General features: G+C 44.6%; 1 protein-coding gene and 1 pseudogene across 2 annotated transcripts; one reads left to right on the top strand and one right to left on the bottom strand.

Moving 5' to 3' along the window:
• Positions 1-621: 621 nt before the first annotated feature.
• LOC125522761 (beta-1,2-xylosyltransferase XYXT1) lies at positions 622-4,638 on the bottom strand. Of its 2 annotated transcripts, none has more exons than XM_048687795.2 (5): positions 4,242-4,638; positions 3,190-3,288; positions 2,219-2,335; positions 1,932-2,063; positions 622-1,855 (listed from the first exon to the last, which is right to left on the bottom strand). In XM_048687795.2, the coding sequence occupies exons 1-5, from the start codon at positions 4,417-4,419 to the stop codon at positions 657-659; spliced, it is 1,725 nt and encodes a 574-aa protein (XP_048543752.2). In that variant the 5' UTR covers positions 4,420-4,638; the 3' UTR covers positions 622-656. The 2 variants fall into 2 exon arrangements, with proteins under 2 accessions (XP_048543752.2, XP_048543751.2); XM_048687794.2 differs by having other exon boundaries at positions 1,932-2,075; positions 4,242-4,635.
• Positions 4,639-4,838: 200 nt separating this feature from the next.
• Positions 4,839-17,459, top strand: part of LOC125518683 (alpha-1,3-arabinosyltransferase XAT3-like) — a 191,286-nt pseudogene continuing 178,665 nt past the window's right edge.

Consider the following 17,459-nt stretch of genomic DNA (forward strand, 5'->3'; position numbering starts at 1 on the left):
ACCCTGTCCAAGCCACCCCAGTCGCCTCCAGGGGTAGCCACCACATCCTCCTGGAGTCGCCCTAGGGTGGCGGCGCGAGGGGACCGAGCTCGTCCATAAGTTCACGAAACATGTATTCACCCTACTTTATAGATAAAGCACAAACTAAATGTACAGTTGAACGATGCAAGGTAGTGTGGCAACGCTCTTACAAAGCAGATCCCGGAATAACCGGACAACACAAAGACAACGTCACACCACGTCCTAGGACAACTAAACTCCACGACAATGTCCTCACGAGGGAGAACCACACAAAGAGTCACCGCCGAACTCGGCCATAAGTTCAAGGGTATGAATTGGGTTTCTCTCAAAACAAAACAATCTTTAAATCTTCAGTAAAGCTCATTCTCATGCTATATCATTCTCTGATTTCCCGCGCTTCTTTTGGGGAGTGCTTCGTTTCGGAAGCTTCAAGCTCATTACACCAATATATCACCGGTACACGAAGATGTTACAGTTTTAAAAATAAACAAATATGTGCCATTCTTCTTCTTGCAACCTAGGAGTATATATATATATATATATATATATATATATATATATATATATATATATATATATATATATATATATATACTCCTAGGTTGCAATATATATATATATATATTTCCTATCCTCTATTCCTGGAGCGTCCGAAGCAGCTGGTGCAGCGTCGGAGCAAATCTGGTGACGTTGAGCCTGATGTCCTGCTCCAGCCAGTAGTACTTCATGCCCAGCTGCCACCCCTGCTTATGTATCGACTCCGGGTCACTCACCGCCGGGTGGTCCTTGCCGTACTTCTCGTAGAGCGTGCTCTCCTCGGCGGCGATGCTGTACTCGACGTCCCGCAGCCTCATCTCCTTGGCCTGCACGCCGTAGAATATCATGGCCGAGTGCTCCATGTGGCCCCACGGCACCACCTGCAGCATCGCCGCGTCGGTGCGGAGGAAGAAGAAGTTTGTGAGCCCGGCGCCGTGCGCGCCCATCAGCACGTCGCACGAGTCCACCACCTTGGAGAACTCCTCGAGCCTCAGGTCACGGCGCGGCTCCACGACCACCACCTCGAACCCGGCGGCCTGCACCGCCGCGGAGATCTCCGGGATGTTGACGAACTTCCTGTTCCGGCCACGGTTGATGAGCATGAGCCGCGGCTTCCGTTTCCCCGTGCCACCATCGACGCCGCCGGTCGCGTTCTTGTTTGCCTCCTTGTACGGGATGCCAAGGCCGTCGGGCGGCAGCGAGAAGATATCCCGGATGTACATGCGGAAGTCCAGCAGCGTGTAGTTGCGCGGCGTGCGGGCCGGGTCGATGCCGAGGTCGCGGTGGCTGCGGAGGCCGACGACGATGCGCGGGTGGCAGCGGACGCCGGCGTCCTTGTTGAAGTCGACGATGTCGTAGCGGGACAGGTTGGCGAGGATGAGGCGGTACTTGTCCACGAACCACGGCTGGAGGTCGGTGACGAGGAACTGGACCTCGCCGTCGTAGGCGCGGGCGGTGATGAAGAGCGGGACGAGCACGTCGCTGAAGTCGTGCCACGGGTTGGACGTGAGCCCGTTCATGGCGAACACGACGGCCGGGACGGCGTGCCGGGAGGTGCACTCGGGCGCCACCAGGGACTCCGCGGCGCTCAGGGTCTTGACCGTCACCTTCTCGATGTACTCCAGGTACTTGCGGGACTGGTCCTTGATGGCCCACTCCTGGCCGTCGGCGCCGCGCTCGGCTGCGGGCGGGACATACAGGACGGTGCGGTTGCCGCCGATTGCCCGGGCGTCGCCGGTGATCTCGCAGATGTCGTACCGGGGGTCGGACAGGTCGCAGATGGGCTTGGGCGGGACACCTGCAAGCGGCCGACGTTTTTACTCATCATGTTACTGATTGACGATTGAAGTTAAATTTTCGTGGCAAGAACTCACCATGCTTGACGTTGCTCTCATTCTTGCCGCCGTCTTGACCGAGTTCTTGCCGAATGAGCTCTTCCTCCATCCTGTCGCTAGCTTCATTCACTGTCTGGCCTGACTGGTCTGTCCTATTCGCTTGCACGTTATCTGAATTAACAACTAAATTAACAGCTGGTCAATCATCAGTAAACTAACCGTAAGAGAGACTAGAGAGTACAACTACGTATGATGATCGACAAAATAATTATAGTATGCCAAAACAAACAGTGGATGAGTTAGGCAGTGAAAGGTCGTAGTATTACCAGTCGTTTTATTCATGTCAGTTCTTCCAGGTACAACGTTTTTGTCTTCGATGCCTACTTGTCCCATCGTCTTGGCTGCCTCGTCCTTCTTCCCATTTTCCATGTCATGTACTGCACCTGTCAATGTTAGGTATACATCAACAAAGCAAATTAGCCAGAATCACTTGACCTCAGATATTCGAATACGTTGTGGAAAACATAGCCAACTGTAATCACTTGGCCATGGACATTGAACTACGTTAAAAAAGCGTTGCTAGAATGTTGAAATAGCTTCGTGCAACAAAAATTGAAATAGATACTCCCTCCGTTCGGAATTACTTGTCTCGGATATGGATGTATCTAGAATTAAAATACATCTAGATACATCCATTTTCTGCAACAAGTAATTCCGAACGGAGGGAGTACATGTGTGCGCATGGCCAAAACCGCGTAGCAATCAACTACCAAGCACATTGCACGCACACGCTCTCTAAAAAAAGTATGTTCGTATTCTCTCTGCCGAAAACGTACTCTCTCCGTTCCAAATTACTTGTCTTGAATTTGTCTAGATACGGATGTATCTAGATATCTAGATACATCCGTATCTAGACAAATTCAAGACAAGTAATTCGGAACGGAGGGAGTACTGTATATGATCCTGCCTACACATACTATGTGTGTGCTATACCTAATACCCGTGCCACACGTAGGCACATCCCCATCGTTTACTATTAGGCCATTATTATGAAGCCGCTGATCACGACGCGGCACCCTAACCTATCTTCTTCATGTGCGCGCCGTGGGCCAGGCAGTTGGGTTCCGTCGTTTGTCAGGACCCGATGCTCAGCACAGTTCGCTTAGCCAAAAACAAACCCCGGAGCATGCTAACAACGACTTCACAGCATTTGATTATTACACAGGGTGGCGATGATCACGCTGAATCAGAATATAAAGATACGTGTCACCGGCCGCGTTAGTCCTAATATACGTACCTTGTGTGGAATTATTATTGTCTGGCGCCGACGACGACGCTGGAGGAGGAGGAGGAGACGTCCTGCCATTCTGTTCGGCTGGCGTGGACCGCAGGGCGACTGCATGCACGTATACAAGGGAAGTTAGCTGGCTGTATGGTAAGCGTGACGACCCGGCGAATCAAGAACATGCTTTGACATTCCACCTTTATACAAAAAATATAAAAGGTCCTAACCTTTTCTAATTCGGATGTATATAGACACATTTTAATGTGTTTATTTACCCATTTGTGTTCATATGTAGTTTATATTGGAATATCCAAAACATCTATTGTACTCTATTTGTGAACGGAGGGGGTACTAGCTAGTATGACGACATTTTGCGAATAATGTAAATAGATAGGCCGTTACAAATTTAGATATGTGTGTGATCCCGTTTTGAGTCTGCTAGAAATACTACTCAGCGTTAAATTTAGTGCAAGAAAAGGTGAGTATGCATTTGGAGCGGATATATTGCAGGGGAGCTGAAAATTAATTGTTACAAAAGAATGGCGTGGCTATATGTGGTGCACTCTGAATGAAATTAATGGAACAATTAATGCAGTGCAATAATTTGGAAGGAAACAAGTATGATTGCATATGCATCGTTTGAATATTTCTGAGGAAGAAGCGTATGTCATTCTCCTGAAAAAGAAAGGTGACTGGTTTTCCACTGTTTTTCTTGATTTGTAGAGCCGGACAAGTCATACATACATGCATAGCCAGTGTGGGAGGAGACTTCCAAATGAATGAGGACTAGTGTATGGAATCCATACGTCACCGAGTCTACCAGTGGGGTCAAGGATGAATATAGCCGAGTTGAGTTTAGCCATGGAGTTTGTGAACAGAAATCGGATGCATAATTCTTCAACTAGTGGTAAAAACAAGTACTACGCGCTCTAGTATGACCATGACCGTAGTCAAGAGAAACGTCTAGGACGTTACCCCGGTAAACAAGCAGGGAGAACCGCATGCAGGTAATAACTGATAGTAATAATTACTGTAGAAGGTTACCACTGCTACCCCGTACTCACCGATGGTGTTGGTCGTCCCGAACTGGCCGGACGCGGTCGTGTAGAGCACGAGGATGACGAAGAAGCCGAAGAGGAAGCCGACGACGGCGCGGTGGTGCTGGGACAGCGCCCTCGCCACGCCCTTCACCGACGGCGCCGCGGCGGCCGACGACGACGAGGAGGACGGGTCGGCGGTCATGCCGTCGAGGCGCTCGCGCAACGCCCGCCCGTCGTTTCTCTCCGCCCTTTTAATTTGTCTGTGTGCAGCAAGGCTCGGCTTATGCGACGGGTAATGTCTGCGGCGCGCGTGTATTTATACAGGCGGCCCGCCGGGCAGAGTGGTGGCGAGTTCCATGTGGCTCCACACGGAGCTATGTAGGATTGTGTATTCTGAACTGTCTTCCTGTAGAAACGTTTCGCCGGATTTCCTCTCGTCTCTGGCGGTTGCAACCCTAGCCGCCGCCAGGGCCAATCTCCTAACGCCGTTCTCCGGCGGCTCCCCTCCGCCGGCGACCTCGGTCGTCGGTGGTGAGAGGGGCCGCCGGATCCACGCGTGTGGATCGATTTTTCTTCCTTATAGTTTAGGTTTTTAGATTGTTCATCGTCTTTGCTTCGGTGATGGTGATGGCGGCGCTGAATAATGAATCTTCGGATCCTTCCCTGACGAGGCCATTGGTCTTATGGTTGAGGATGGATTTGGAAACCAGTCTGTTCAAGCAAGGATGGTGTGACGGCGGCGGCATCCTTGTGGTGGACCTGTGTCCTCGGGTTCCGCCGTTGCGACGACGTTTGCTCCAGCGTCGACGCGGAGCTTGGGAGGTAGTCCAGGAGCGGATGCAGATTGTGGTCTGCATCGACGACATCTGGAAGACGGAATATCTACTGGGTTCGTGGTTTGTGGATGGAAGGTATGGTTTCCTCCTTCGGCGTCTTAGTCGTGGTGGAGTGTCAGATCTGGAGTTCGATGGCGTGTCCGGGGTGTTGGCCCGGTCTGATTCGTTCAACGGCAAGGGCTTCACTTTTGGTGAGCCACTTTGGAGGTCCGCAAAGTTGCATATCAGCGATGGAGCCGCGTCGAGCTCGGGTGAGGTGGTGATTCGTCATTCTTTTTTTCGGTGGCTGCTGTGGTGGTGCCGGAAGCAGTTGACGAGCGTTGGTGTCAAGCTTAGAGATGTTCTACTATCTTCTCAGTATTGTCATGTCGGTTTTTACGTGATTTATACTTTGTTTTTTATGATATGAATGAGACACGTATTATCATGAAAAAAAAAGAGTTCCATGTGGCTCTAACCAGCTTGATTGTCGCCTAAAAAAACTTTGATTAGTCCACGGAACGTGCCGCTGGCGGCGAGAGGGGGTATCAAACCGTATGATGCGTCGGCCGTTGGCCAGCGAGCTCTACAATTGGAGATTAGTGAGGATGAGGACATGTACATGCGTAATCCCTACCGTAAGTGTTTTTTTTTACATTTAATCCCTCCTGAAGGTTCATGTTGTCTTTTAAACATATTACTGGATGGAAAAAAATATATTCATGTATTGAAAAGTTCTCTAAAAGGTTCCTCGATTTAAATTAATTTGTTCATCACTTCAATATATATATATATATATATATATATATATATATTCATAAACTTTTAAAACATGATTACATATTAGTAAGAAAGCAAAAAACATAACCAATAATAGTAATATCAAAAAGGAAAAATTTGAAAAACAAAATTAAAAAATTAAAAAGAAAAAAAAATGCATGGAAGAGAAAATGAAAACACTAAAAAAGCAAGCAAGCATATAAGTTTTTTTTAACATGAGCCCTGCCCATGTAGCTCCCTTTAAGGCGTTGTAGAGCACCCCACTGGGAAGTCCTATTCACCGCCTCTAGCACCATATTGCCGCTGAAAAAAAACCATGGACCTGCCTAGGTAGTGCTCTTGTTGCCAAAAAAATCAGACGCCACTCGTTATAAAGGGAAACTCGAATGGAGATGGCTCCAAAATACTACTAGTTATATTATTTAAATTTGCCTAAAATAGGCTATTATTTAGATTCGCCTAAAATAGGCTATTATTTCAATTCCTAAAATAGGCTATTATTTAAATAATGTATTATTGTAAAATATATTCATGAATTTAAAAAAAAATCTAGGAATGAAAATGTTCATGATTTCTTTTAAATGGTCGTGAAATTAATAAATGTTCATGATTTTATTTTAAAATCACAAATTTGAAAGATAGTTTACTAATTAAAAAATGAATTTTAAAAATACATGTTTTAAACATTATTCATTATTAGGAAAACAACAACTAAAAATGTACTAAACATAAAAAATAAAAATGAATAACGAAATGATGAATATAAGAAGAACCATGGAAAACCTGTAGAGAAATAAACAGAAAAAAACCTAAATATAGATCGATTGAACCTGCTACACTCTTACGCATGGTAGCTACCTTCACCGCGTTTGTCGGGCCTGACGCAACAACGACCATGCTTCACTATGACCGAGGGTAAGGTGCCCGTTTTTGCTAGAAAACCGACCAAATCAAGAAACCAATAAAGAAATCGCCCGAGGATGAGACGTGGGCTGGGCTAGCGAGCAAATGCTTTGTGCGTGTGCATAGCACATAGAACAGTGGTACATAGGATAATATTGTTTTGTGGGAGCTCCTAATCGGCGCCTTCAGCACCGGTTAGAAGAAAGGGACTACGCATGACATCCCTCACAGGCCGGCCAACAGGAGGCCTTATCTTCAGATCGCTTGTTCCCCCCAAAAAAACTGTGTTGACCCGTCATGATTGACCAGTCCATCGTTTGATCTTTGACTATTCAAAAAATAGAAATGGGGAATTAAAAAAGTTCATCATTTTTTAATAAAAAATCACCAAATTGTAAGGGATTCAACGATTTTGAAAGAATTTCAAAAGTTCATCTATTTCAAAAAAGTTCATTAGATGTTGAATTTTTTTCATCAAAATGGAGTTTTTTTTCATAATTTTTGAAGAAAAGTACATAAATTTCGAAAAAAACATCATTTTTTTTACAATTTTCATTGATTTTAAGAAAAAGTTCACAAAAAACTGAAATAAGATCATCGATTTTGAAAAAAAAGTTCGCACAATTTGAAAAAAGAAAGAAGAAAAAACGCCTAGGAAACCCAGATAGAAACATAGAGAAAAAACAAACGGAAAATAGAAATGGGTCGGCCCGCTACTAGAGGTAGTGTATAGGAGGGTGTGCGCCCGGTAAGCGGCACCTTAAGCACCATATAGGAAATGCCTTGTTTTGGGGAGCTCCTAATCGGCGTTCTAGACGTCGGTTCGCACTACTAGCGCTCACCCGCCCATGCTCGTGGGCCAGCCCATGTACAAGGCGACTCCTCGATTGCATTTCACCGGTTTCCCCTATTCGCTTGATCACATTTGATCGGACGCCGTGGACCAGTTGATCGGTCAACCATAGACTTTACAAGTAGATAAGGAAAAAAAATTGTTTTGCAAAAAATTGAAAAAGTTTTTGAATTCAAAAATGTTAACGAATTTAGAAAAAAATTCACAAACTCCAAAAGTTCAAGGATTTGATAAAAATGTACTAAACATATTTCATCAAATTTTTATGAAATCATCAAATTACACAATTTTTTATGAAATCATCAAATTTAAAAAAAAACTTCATAAAATTTGGAAAAAGTTCATCGATTTTGAAATAAATTTTATGAAATTTGAAAAAAAATCATTGAATATTCAGAAAACTTCATGGATTTTCAAAATAAGTAGTTCATGAATTTGGAAAAAAAATCATGGGTTTGCAAAAACTTTGCCAATTTTGATAAAAGAGTCCACGCATTTTTCAATAAAATGAAAAATAAAAGCGGCAAGAAAAAGAAGAAGTGAAGAATAAGAAGAATATGTAAGTAATCAAATTCGGCTCGGTTGCATGGTTGGTTGCTCTAGAGGTGGAGGCCGTGGGTTTGAACGATACACCACTCGCACATTTTTTTGGGTTTAAAACAAAAAACTGGGCCGGGCAGTGCCGAGGGTTGTCGAGGGGGGGGGGGGGGGGGGTTGCGCCGGTTTGTAAATAATACTGCAACGGGCAAAATGCCCTTGTTTTTGTGCCTTCGGTAATGGTAAGCAGAAACACTATGGGTTGGCCCATGTACGACTTTACTATGTTTGTTTTTCATCTTGAGGAACCTTCTAGAAACTTCCCGCCAGTCATTTTAATATATATATTTTTTTCATATGCTTGTTTCTAGTTTACTGGTTTCCTTTGTGTTTTTTCAGTTATTTTTTCTATTCTCCTTTTTTATGATTTTTTTTACAATTCATGAGCATTTTTTTTCTAGTTCGTGAATATTTTTTTCTAATTCTCGGACACTTTTCAAAATTTGAAACATTTTTCAAATACCTTTCCTATTTTCCATCGTTGTAATAATAATATCCATAAAATAATTAAAAAGTAGTCGAAAACTGGTTGGTCCAAGAGCATGCGGCTTATATTTTTTCCTCAAGGGAAGGGTCGGTTTTGCTATACAGCCGACCAAATCGACAAATCATCCAGAAATCAATAGGGATATGGGCTGGCCCAACTGAGTGAGTGGGTTCAGAGTCAACAACAAAAACTGAGCGAGTGTGTTGTGTGGTTTCCTTTTTTTTTGAGACAATGTGTTGTGTGGTTTGCTTCTTATTCTGTGTGTAGGAGTATCCCTATTTATTGCTCACTGCGAGTAAGAATGTAGGGAAAATGCACTGATGGCGGGCCGAATTAGTTCATACATGATTTTGATTATCTCAGTTTAGGGAACTTGTACTATAAGATTTCTTTTCCCCTCTTTGTTTTCTGTACCGGTTTTCCTTTTTGGTTTATTTTATTTTTTTCTTTAAATAAATGTTCTTAGTTTTTAAAAATGCTCTCAAAATTGTACTTTATTTTTCAAAATATTGAAAACATCAAAATATGTTTAATAAAAATTTACAATTTTGAAAAATATTTGCAAGTTAAGAAAATGTTTGATTTTTAAAGATTTTCGAGATTTTAAGAATGTTCTAAGAAACAAAATATGTTATTGCTTTACAAAATTTTATTATAAATATATACTTCATACAATTTTTTTGGAAAAAACAATAAAGCACCAACTGAAAACTAATAAATCAAAGAAAAAATGTAGGAACAGAAAGTCGTTACAAGCTAGTGCTAAACGGGTTGGCTTAGTCATGATGATCTGTACGATTGTACAACATTTAGTCGCACGGACCGATACGTAGGAGGTCCCGAATAGGAGTACCCAAAAAAGGCATTTCCTACATCACACTTATTGCGTCATTTCGTCGTCGGTTCGCACAGACCGGACGAACTGGCGATAGGGCCAGCCCAAGTCTATAGAAATCCGGGTTGCAACATTCTGGAAGCTTTTGATCTATTTTTTTCCTCCTTTTATGCTGTTTTCTTTACATTTATTTTGGTATATTTATTTATTTTCCTTTTTAGATTACTTTATTTTTTAAATGTGCACAAAATTTATATTTTTTTACATTTTTAAAGTATTCTAATTGAAAAAATGTTCCTTTTTTAATAAAATGTTGCAAAATGCAAAAAATACAGAATCTTAAAAATGGCTGCATTTTTAAATGTTCAACTTTTTTGGTCGGCAATTAAAGAGAAGTTCCAAACTTGATCGTTTTCATGATACACATATGTGGGAACACCAAGAAGCAGGTTAAGTTGCAACTTCAGCAATGCTCGCATGAACATCTGCGGCATGGAAGATGACGTTGGTATGCATGGCAAAGCCGCCACTATCTAACGTGGTCTCAGCAACTGGCGATAACAACCGGACGGAGGATGGGATGGTCACAATCCGCCCGTTCCCGTGCAAGTGGGTGATACAGACGATCAAGCAGGTTCAGGAGGTGACCATCCGCTCGAGCGCCCCGGGTGCCATGAAACATGGTCCTGCCAAGATGCACAATCACCCACAATGTCTCCGCAGTGGTCTTTTCCACCCGGACTACAGCAACAACTTCTACCACGACATGGCCGACATTGTCGTCCCTCTTTACAACACGGCACAGGTGTACAATAGTCACGTCCATTTCTTGGCCACCGACTACAACCACAAATGGATCGTCAAGTATCGACACATCCTCGCAACACTCTCCATCTACCCGGTCATCGATTTTGACACTGCCGATGCTGTGGACTGCTTCCCATCAATGCAAGTAGGCATCGAAAGCCATAAGGACTTGGGGATCATTCCCGCTCTTTCCAAGAAGGGATACACGATGATGGACTTTCGGGACTTCCTCCGATCAGCCTACTCGCTGAAACGTGTGTGGGCAACCCCTACAAGTCGTACCTTCAGTGATAGGCCTCGTCTTGTCATGCTATTGCAGCGCCACTCGAGGGTGCTCACAAATAAGGCAGAGGTCATTGTGACTGCCAATGAGGTCGGATTTGAGGTCGTGGTTGTAGGGCCGAAGGCCGTGCGTGACATGGCCCAGTTCGCGGAGGTGGTGAACTCATGTGATGTAATGGTGGGCATGCACGGCGTCGGGCTCACCAATATGGTGTTCCTCCTTCACAACGGAATGTTGATGCAGATAGTCCCATGGGGCGAGATAAAGTGGCCGTGTTGGATTGCCTTGTCCAGCCCACACCTGACATGGGGCTTCGGTACGTCGAGTACAAGGCAAAAGTCGAGGTGATGACGCTCAAAGACATATACCTGAAGGACCACACCATCTTCACCGAACCTATTGTAAAATGACAGGCTTGTTTGTATAAACGTGACATATGTGTCACGATAGTGTGTGCGTGTGTATCATGTAAACTAGGCAGGTTGTTAGGTAGATTTGATCTTATCTCTTGTATAGCTTGGAGGATGGGTCAAGACTACAACAACCCGCCGATTGTGTATCCTATTGTGCTATATAAACACGCATGCGTCCCTGCAGAATATGCATACGCTTTCATGCCTCTAATTCTTACATGGTATCAGATCCATCCTCGAGCTCATCCATGGCAACATCTTCAAGTTCCTCCCCATCCTCGCCATTCTCTCACACAGCCATCGAGAAGCTCACGAAAGGCAATCAGGCGGTATGGCGGGCAACCGTGCTCTCTGCGATCTGAGGCGCGCAGATGGCAAAGTACCTCGACGTCGAGCAACCACCACCACCTATGCAGATCGACATAGCTTCATCTGATGGCAAGGCCACAACGAAGGCGCCGGACCCTGATTTCCAAACCTGGTATGCACAAGATCAACAAGTCTTCTCCTATCTCCCGATGACTCTTCCCCGTGAGATCGCCATCCAGGTTGCGTCGTGTCGCTCTGGAACACGGTTGAAGGTATGCTTGTATCCCGCACCCGTTCCCAGACCACCAATGTTCGGATCGCCCTCGCAAATCTGCAGAAGGGGAACTCCTCCATCACCGACTACGTCGGAAAGGTCAAGTCTCTTTGCGACGAGCTGATAGCGGCAGGGAAGAGGGGGGATGAGGCACTACTAGGAAAAGGCCTACTAGTGGCGCACATGTTTTGCCTACTAATGGCGCACTACAGATGCGCCACTACTAGCACACCATTAGTATTTTTTACTAATGGTGCACCTGTGGTGCGCCATTAGTATCCGGTATACTAATGGTGCACCATGCAGTGTGCCATTAGTATAGCCCACGGTGCGCCATTAGTATGCCTCCCAGGGGGGCAATATTTACCCATGTGCTTTGGCATACTAATGGTGCACTTGTGGATGATGTGCCATTAGTGTGCTCTGTCTTACTAATGACGCACTATGTGATGGTGCGCCACTAGTATGAACATTAGAGATTTTTTTCTGATATTTTCACAGGTTACAAAATATATCATTGGACAGAATTTAGCTAGCACCACACAGCAACAGCAGATTCATCGAATACAATAGAAGATTAGTCTCCGAATACAATTCATCATATTAGTCTCCGAATTTAAAATACCGAACAAAGTTAGAACATTACAAGTCTCGAAACCGCAAGTAGCGAGTTTGTCTTCACATTACAAGTCGATATCGATCATCTAAACTACCATCACATAGAAGAGAGCTGCGGTCATCACGATGAGCATAATCGCGATGAAACTGGTCTTCATCCGGTTCCTCCAACGCTCCCTCCTCTCTCCCGCTAGATAGCGCGCGTATCTAACTTCCGCCTCCGCTCTAGTGGTGTACCCTTTGTAACTGTTACCGCTGAAATGGTGAACCTTTCTCCGACACTCCTCCCAGTCGTAGTAGACTCCGGGAACCTTACCCTTGTACACGACATACGACGGCATCTCTATGCACTAGCCAAACAAAACGTTAGTAGCAATTCACAGACAATACATAAGCAATATATAAGTATGCAACAAAACGATCGGAAGAGAAAAGCAACACATTAATAGCACGATTCATGGTCCTACTAATAAATAGCATCGATTACATCTAAGTTGAACGACTGTCCAAACCAAAAAGACATACAAGTTCATTAAAGTTTAATTACAACATGAGCCAATCGATGTTTCAGAACTACACATAGCATCACTACTTTCGACTCAACTCAGGGACCGGAGCATGGATGAAGCCGCCGTCTCTCATGATAGTCATGAAATCGCGAGCGTTGTCAGCCTGCATTTGTAGCGTTGTGTCTATCTCACTGTTGGACGGTTGATATCTGAGGTAGAACTGCCCCGAGATACGAAGGACATCTTGATGGATGATTTCCGCAAACTCCGACTGGATGCGAAAGAATTCTTGTCTGATGTCCACGTCCTGGATTGCCGACAATCTTGCGGCCCAATCTTTGAGATATTTGGTAGCAGAAGGTGATTATGGTCCCGTACGATCGCCCGTATGTGATGGAGGGCGTAGTAGGCATCCTTATGACCGCCAGGCGGCTGCTTGACGCAGGGGAACATCGTAGTGTGGGCGAACACGTGCTTGCCGTACCTACGAACTGGCCTGGTGAAGGTGCCTCCAGATTTGGCGTAGCCGGGGAGAACATCATCAAGAACTTTCTTGATATTTGTGTAGTCTTTCTTTGACTGACGGTCCAAGTCAAAATACGTGGCCATGGAATATTTCGGGCTTAAGAGGATGAGTGTACAATGTGTGTCACTGCATAAAACACGAAATGTTAGAAAAAAAAGAACGATCGAAATCTAAGAAATCATATGTTACGGGGCGGTGAGGGGATGACTTACTAGGGAAAGTAAGGCATGAGGAAGTTATCCTTATCTGGGTTTGCCAGAATGACGCCTTCGAGGTAAGAACTCGCGACCTGTCGGTCCCCAGCGCTGCCCAAGATCTTGGCACACATGTAGAAGGGGTCGACTATCACGATGTCCGGGGTCTTGTCTCTAATGATCCGCATCTCCATACTCAGCGAAAATAGCTGAAGGAAGGTGTAGTGCAGCGGATGAAGGTTAAACATAGCGAAGCTATCATCAAACCGCAGGACGATCATACCCCCGATGGCGTTATCCACAAAGCCCTTGCCCTTTGGCACCTTGGCCACGAAAACCGGGTATGCCACATCATTCTCGGAGAGACGCCGCTTCTCCAAAGAAAGAACACTGTCATGCAGACTCCGCATAGCACCGGTTGCAGCATTGAGCAGATTAGTCGGTAGCATCGGCCTACCCACCACATGCACCCTCCTCGAGATATCCTTAGGTGAAGGTGGACCATCTTGAGCACGGATCGTACTCGGTGCCAGCTGGCTGGCACCCTTGTTACTCTTTCTTTTCCGTCCCTTCTTCTTCTACTGTAATGGGATCAAGTTCTGCTCATAGACCGCCTTCTTGAGTGTGTTGGGGCTGATAATAGTTGGCACCTCGGCTATCTGAGGCTCGGTGAAGGCGGCAGCTGGAGGCGTCTCCTGAGAACTAAACGCCAGACGACGCCTGTTGCAATTTGGTTTCTTCGCGGTACCAGCATGTTGGGGAACGTAGTAATTTCAAAAATTTCCTACGCACACGCAAGATCATGGTGATGCATAGCAACTATAGGGGAGAGTGTTGTCTACGTACCCTCGTAGACCGTTCGCGGAAGCGTTATATCAACGCGGTTGATGTAGTCGTACGTCTTCATGATCCGACCGATCCAAGTACCGAAAGCACGACACCTTCGAGTTCTGCACACGTTCAGCTCGGTGACGTCCTCGCCTTCTCGATCCAGCAACAGGGGCGAAGTAGTAGATGAGTTCCGGCAGCACGATGGCATGGTGACGGTGTTGGTGAAGAACAATCTCCGCAGGGCTTCACCTAAGCACTACGAAAACTATGACGGAGGATAAACTAGAGGAGACGGGGTAGCCGGCACACGGCTTGGTGTTTCTTGATGTGTCTTTGGTGCTAGCCCTACCCCTCTATTTATATGTTGAGCCCTGGGGTCGAAACTTGGAGTAAAAGCCTCCTCAAAGTTGGTTTCACCCGAAAGGCAAGAGTCCTTCTCGGACTCCAGGGCTAGACGCCAGGGTTCCCGGCGTCTACCCCCTAGACGCCAGGGTTCCTGGCATCTAGCCTCTGGTCTCCGCAAAACTTCCTTTTGCATTTTCCAAAAGCCTCGTGGGCTTTCCCCTTTGGCCCAGATAAAGTGTTCTCGTGCCCAAACATTTCGGGAAACATCCGGAACCCCTTCTGGTGAATTCCGGAACCCTTCCGGAGATCAAACACTACTATCACATATATCAAAGTTTGTCTCCGGACCATTCTGGAGTTCCTCGTCATGTCCGTGATCTCATCCCGGACTTCGAACAACATTCGGTCATCAACATACATAACTCATATAGTACTATATCGTCAATGAACGTTAAGCGTGCGTACCCTACGGGTTCGAGAACTATGTAGACATGACCGAGACACCTCTCTGGTCAATAACCAATAGTGGGACCTGGATTCCCATATTGGCTCCTACACATTCTACGAAGATCTTTATCGGTCAGACCGCATAACAACATACGTTGTTCCCTTTGTCATCGGTATGTTATGCCCAAGATTTGATCGTCGGTATCTCAATACCTAGTTCAATCTCGTTACCGGCAAGTCTCTTTACTCGTTCCGTAATACATCATCCCGCAACTAACTCATTAGTTGCAATGCTTGCAAGGCTTATAGTGATGTGCATTACCGAGTGGGCCCAGAGATACCTCTCCGACAATCGGAGTGACAAATCCTAATCTCGAAATACGCCAAACAAACAAGTACCTTTGGAGACACCTGTAGAGCACCTTTCTAATCACCCAGTTACGTTGTGACGTTTGGTGGCACACAAAGTGTTCCTCCGGTAAACGGGAGTTGCATAATCTCATAGTCATAGGAACATGTATAAGTCATGAAGAAAGCAATAGCAACAAACTAAACGATCAAGTGCTAAGCTAACGGAATGGGTCAAGTCAATCACATCATTCTCCTAATGATGTGATCCCGTTAATCAAATGACAACTCATGTCTATGGTTAGGAAACATAACCATCTTTGATCAACGAGCTAGTCAAGTAGAGGCATACTAGTGACACTCTGTTTGTCTATGTATTCACACATGTATTATGTTTCCGGTTAATACAATTCTAGCATGAATAATAAACATTTATCATGATATAAGGAAATAAATAATTACTTTATTATTGCCTCTAGGGCATATTTCCTTCAGTCTCCCACTTGCACTAGAGTCAATAATCTAGATCACATCGCCATGTGATTTAACATCAATAGTTCACATCACCATGTGATTAACACCCATAGTTCACATCGTCATGTGACCAACACCCAAAGGGTTTACTAGAGTCAATAATCTAGTTCACATCGCTATGTTATTAACACCCAAAGAGTACTAAGGTGTGATCATGTTTTTCTTGTGAGAGAAGTTTAGTCAACGGGTCTGCAACATTCAGATCCGTATGTATTTTGCAAATTTCTATGTCAACAGTGCTCTGCACGAAGCTACTCTAGCTAATTGCTCCCACTTTCAATATGTATCTAGATTGAGACTTAGACTCATCTGGATCAGTGTCAAAACTTGCATCGTCGTAACCCTTTACGACGAACCTTTTGTCACCTCCATAATCGAGAAACATATCCTTACTCCAGTAAGGATAATTTTGACCAATGTCCAGTGATCTACTCCTAGATCACTATTGCACTCCCTTGCCAAACTCAGGGCAGGGTATACAATAGGTCTGGTACACAGCATGGCATACTTTATAGAACCTATGGCTGAGGCATAGGGAATGACTTTCATTCTCTCTCTATCTTCTGCCGTGGTCGGGTTTTTGAGTCTTACTCAACTTCACACCTTGTAAAACAGGCAAGAACTCCTTTTTTTGACTGTTCCATTTTGAACTACTTCAAAATCTTGTCAAGTTATGTACTCATTGAAAAATCTTATCAAGCGTCTTGATCTATCTCTATAGATCTTGATGCTCAATATGTAAGCAGCTTCACCGAGGTCTTTCTTTGAAAAACTCCTTTCAAACATTCCTTTATGCTTTGCAGAATAATTCTACATTATCTCCGATCAACAATATGTCATTCACATATAGTTATCAGAAATGCTGTAGTGCTCCCACTCACTTTCTTGTAAATACAGGCTTCACCGCAAGTCTGTATAAAACTATATGCTTTGATCAACTTATCAAAGCGTATATTCCAACTCCGAGATGCTTGCACCAGTCCATAGATGGATCGTTGGAGCTTGCATATTTTGTTAGCACCTTTAGGATTGACAAAACTTTCTTGTTGCATCATATACAACTCTTCTTTAATAAATCCATTAAGGAATGTAGTTTTGTTTATCCATTTGTCAGATTTCATAAAATGTGGCAATTGCTAACATGATTCAGACAGACTTAAGCATAGATATGAGTGAGAAACTCTCATCGTAGTCAACACCTTGAACTTGTCGAAAACCTTTTGCGACAATTCTAGCTTTGTAGATAGTAACACCAGTATCAGCGTCCATCTTCCTCTTGAAGATCCATTTAATCTCAATGGCTCGCCGATCAATGGGCAAGTCAATCAAAGTCCATACTTTGTTCTCATACATGGATCTCATCTAAGATTTCATGGCCTCAAGCCATTGTGCGGAATCTGGGCTCATCATCGCTTCCTCATAGTTCGTAGGTTCATCATGATCTAGTAACATGACCTCCAAAACAGGATTACCGTACCACTCTGGTGCGGATCTCACTCTGGTTTACCTACGAGGTTTCGGTAGTAACTTGATA

The sequence above is a fragment of the Triticum urartu genome, chromosome 7A, assembly GCF_056163025.1.
Source record: "Triticum urartu cultivar PI428250 chromosome 7A, HENAU_Tu73, whole genome shotgun sequence".
NCBI classification, from domain to species: Eukaryota; Viridiplantae; Streptophyta; class Magnoliopsida; order Poales; family Poaceae; genus Triticum; species Triticum urartu.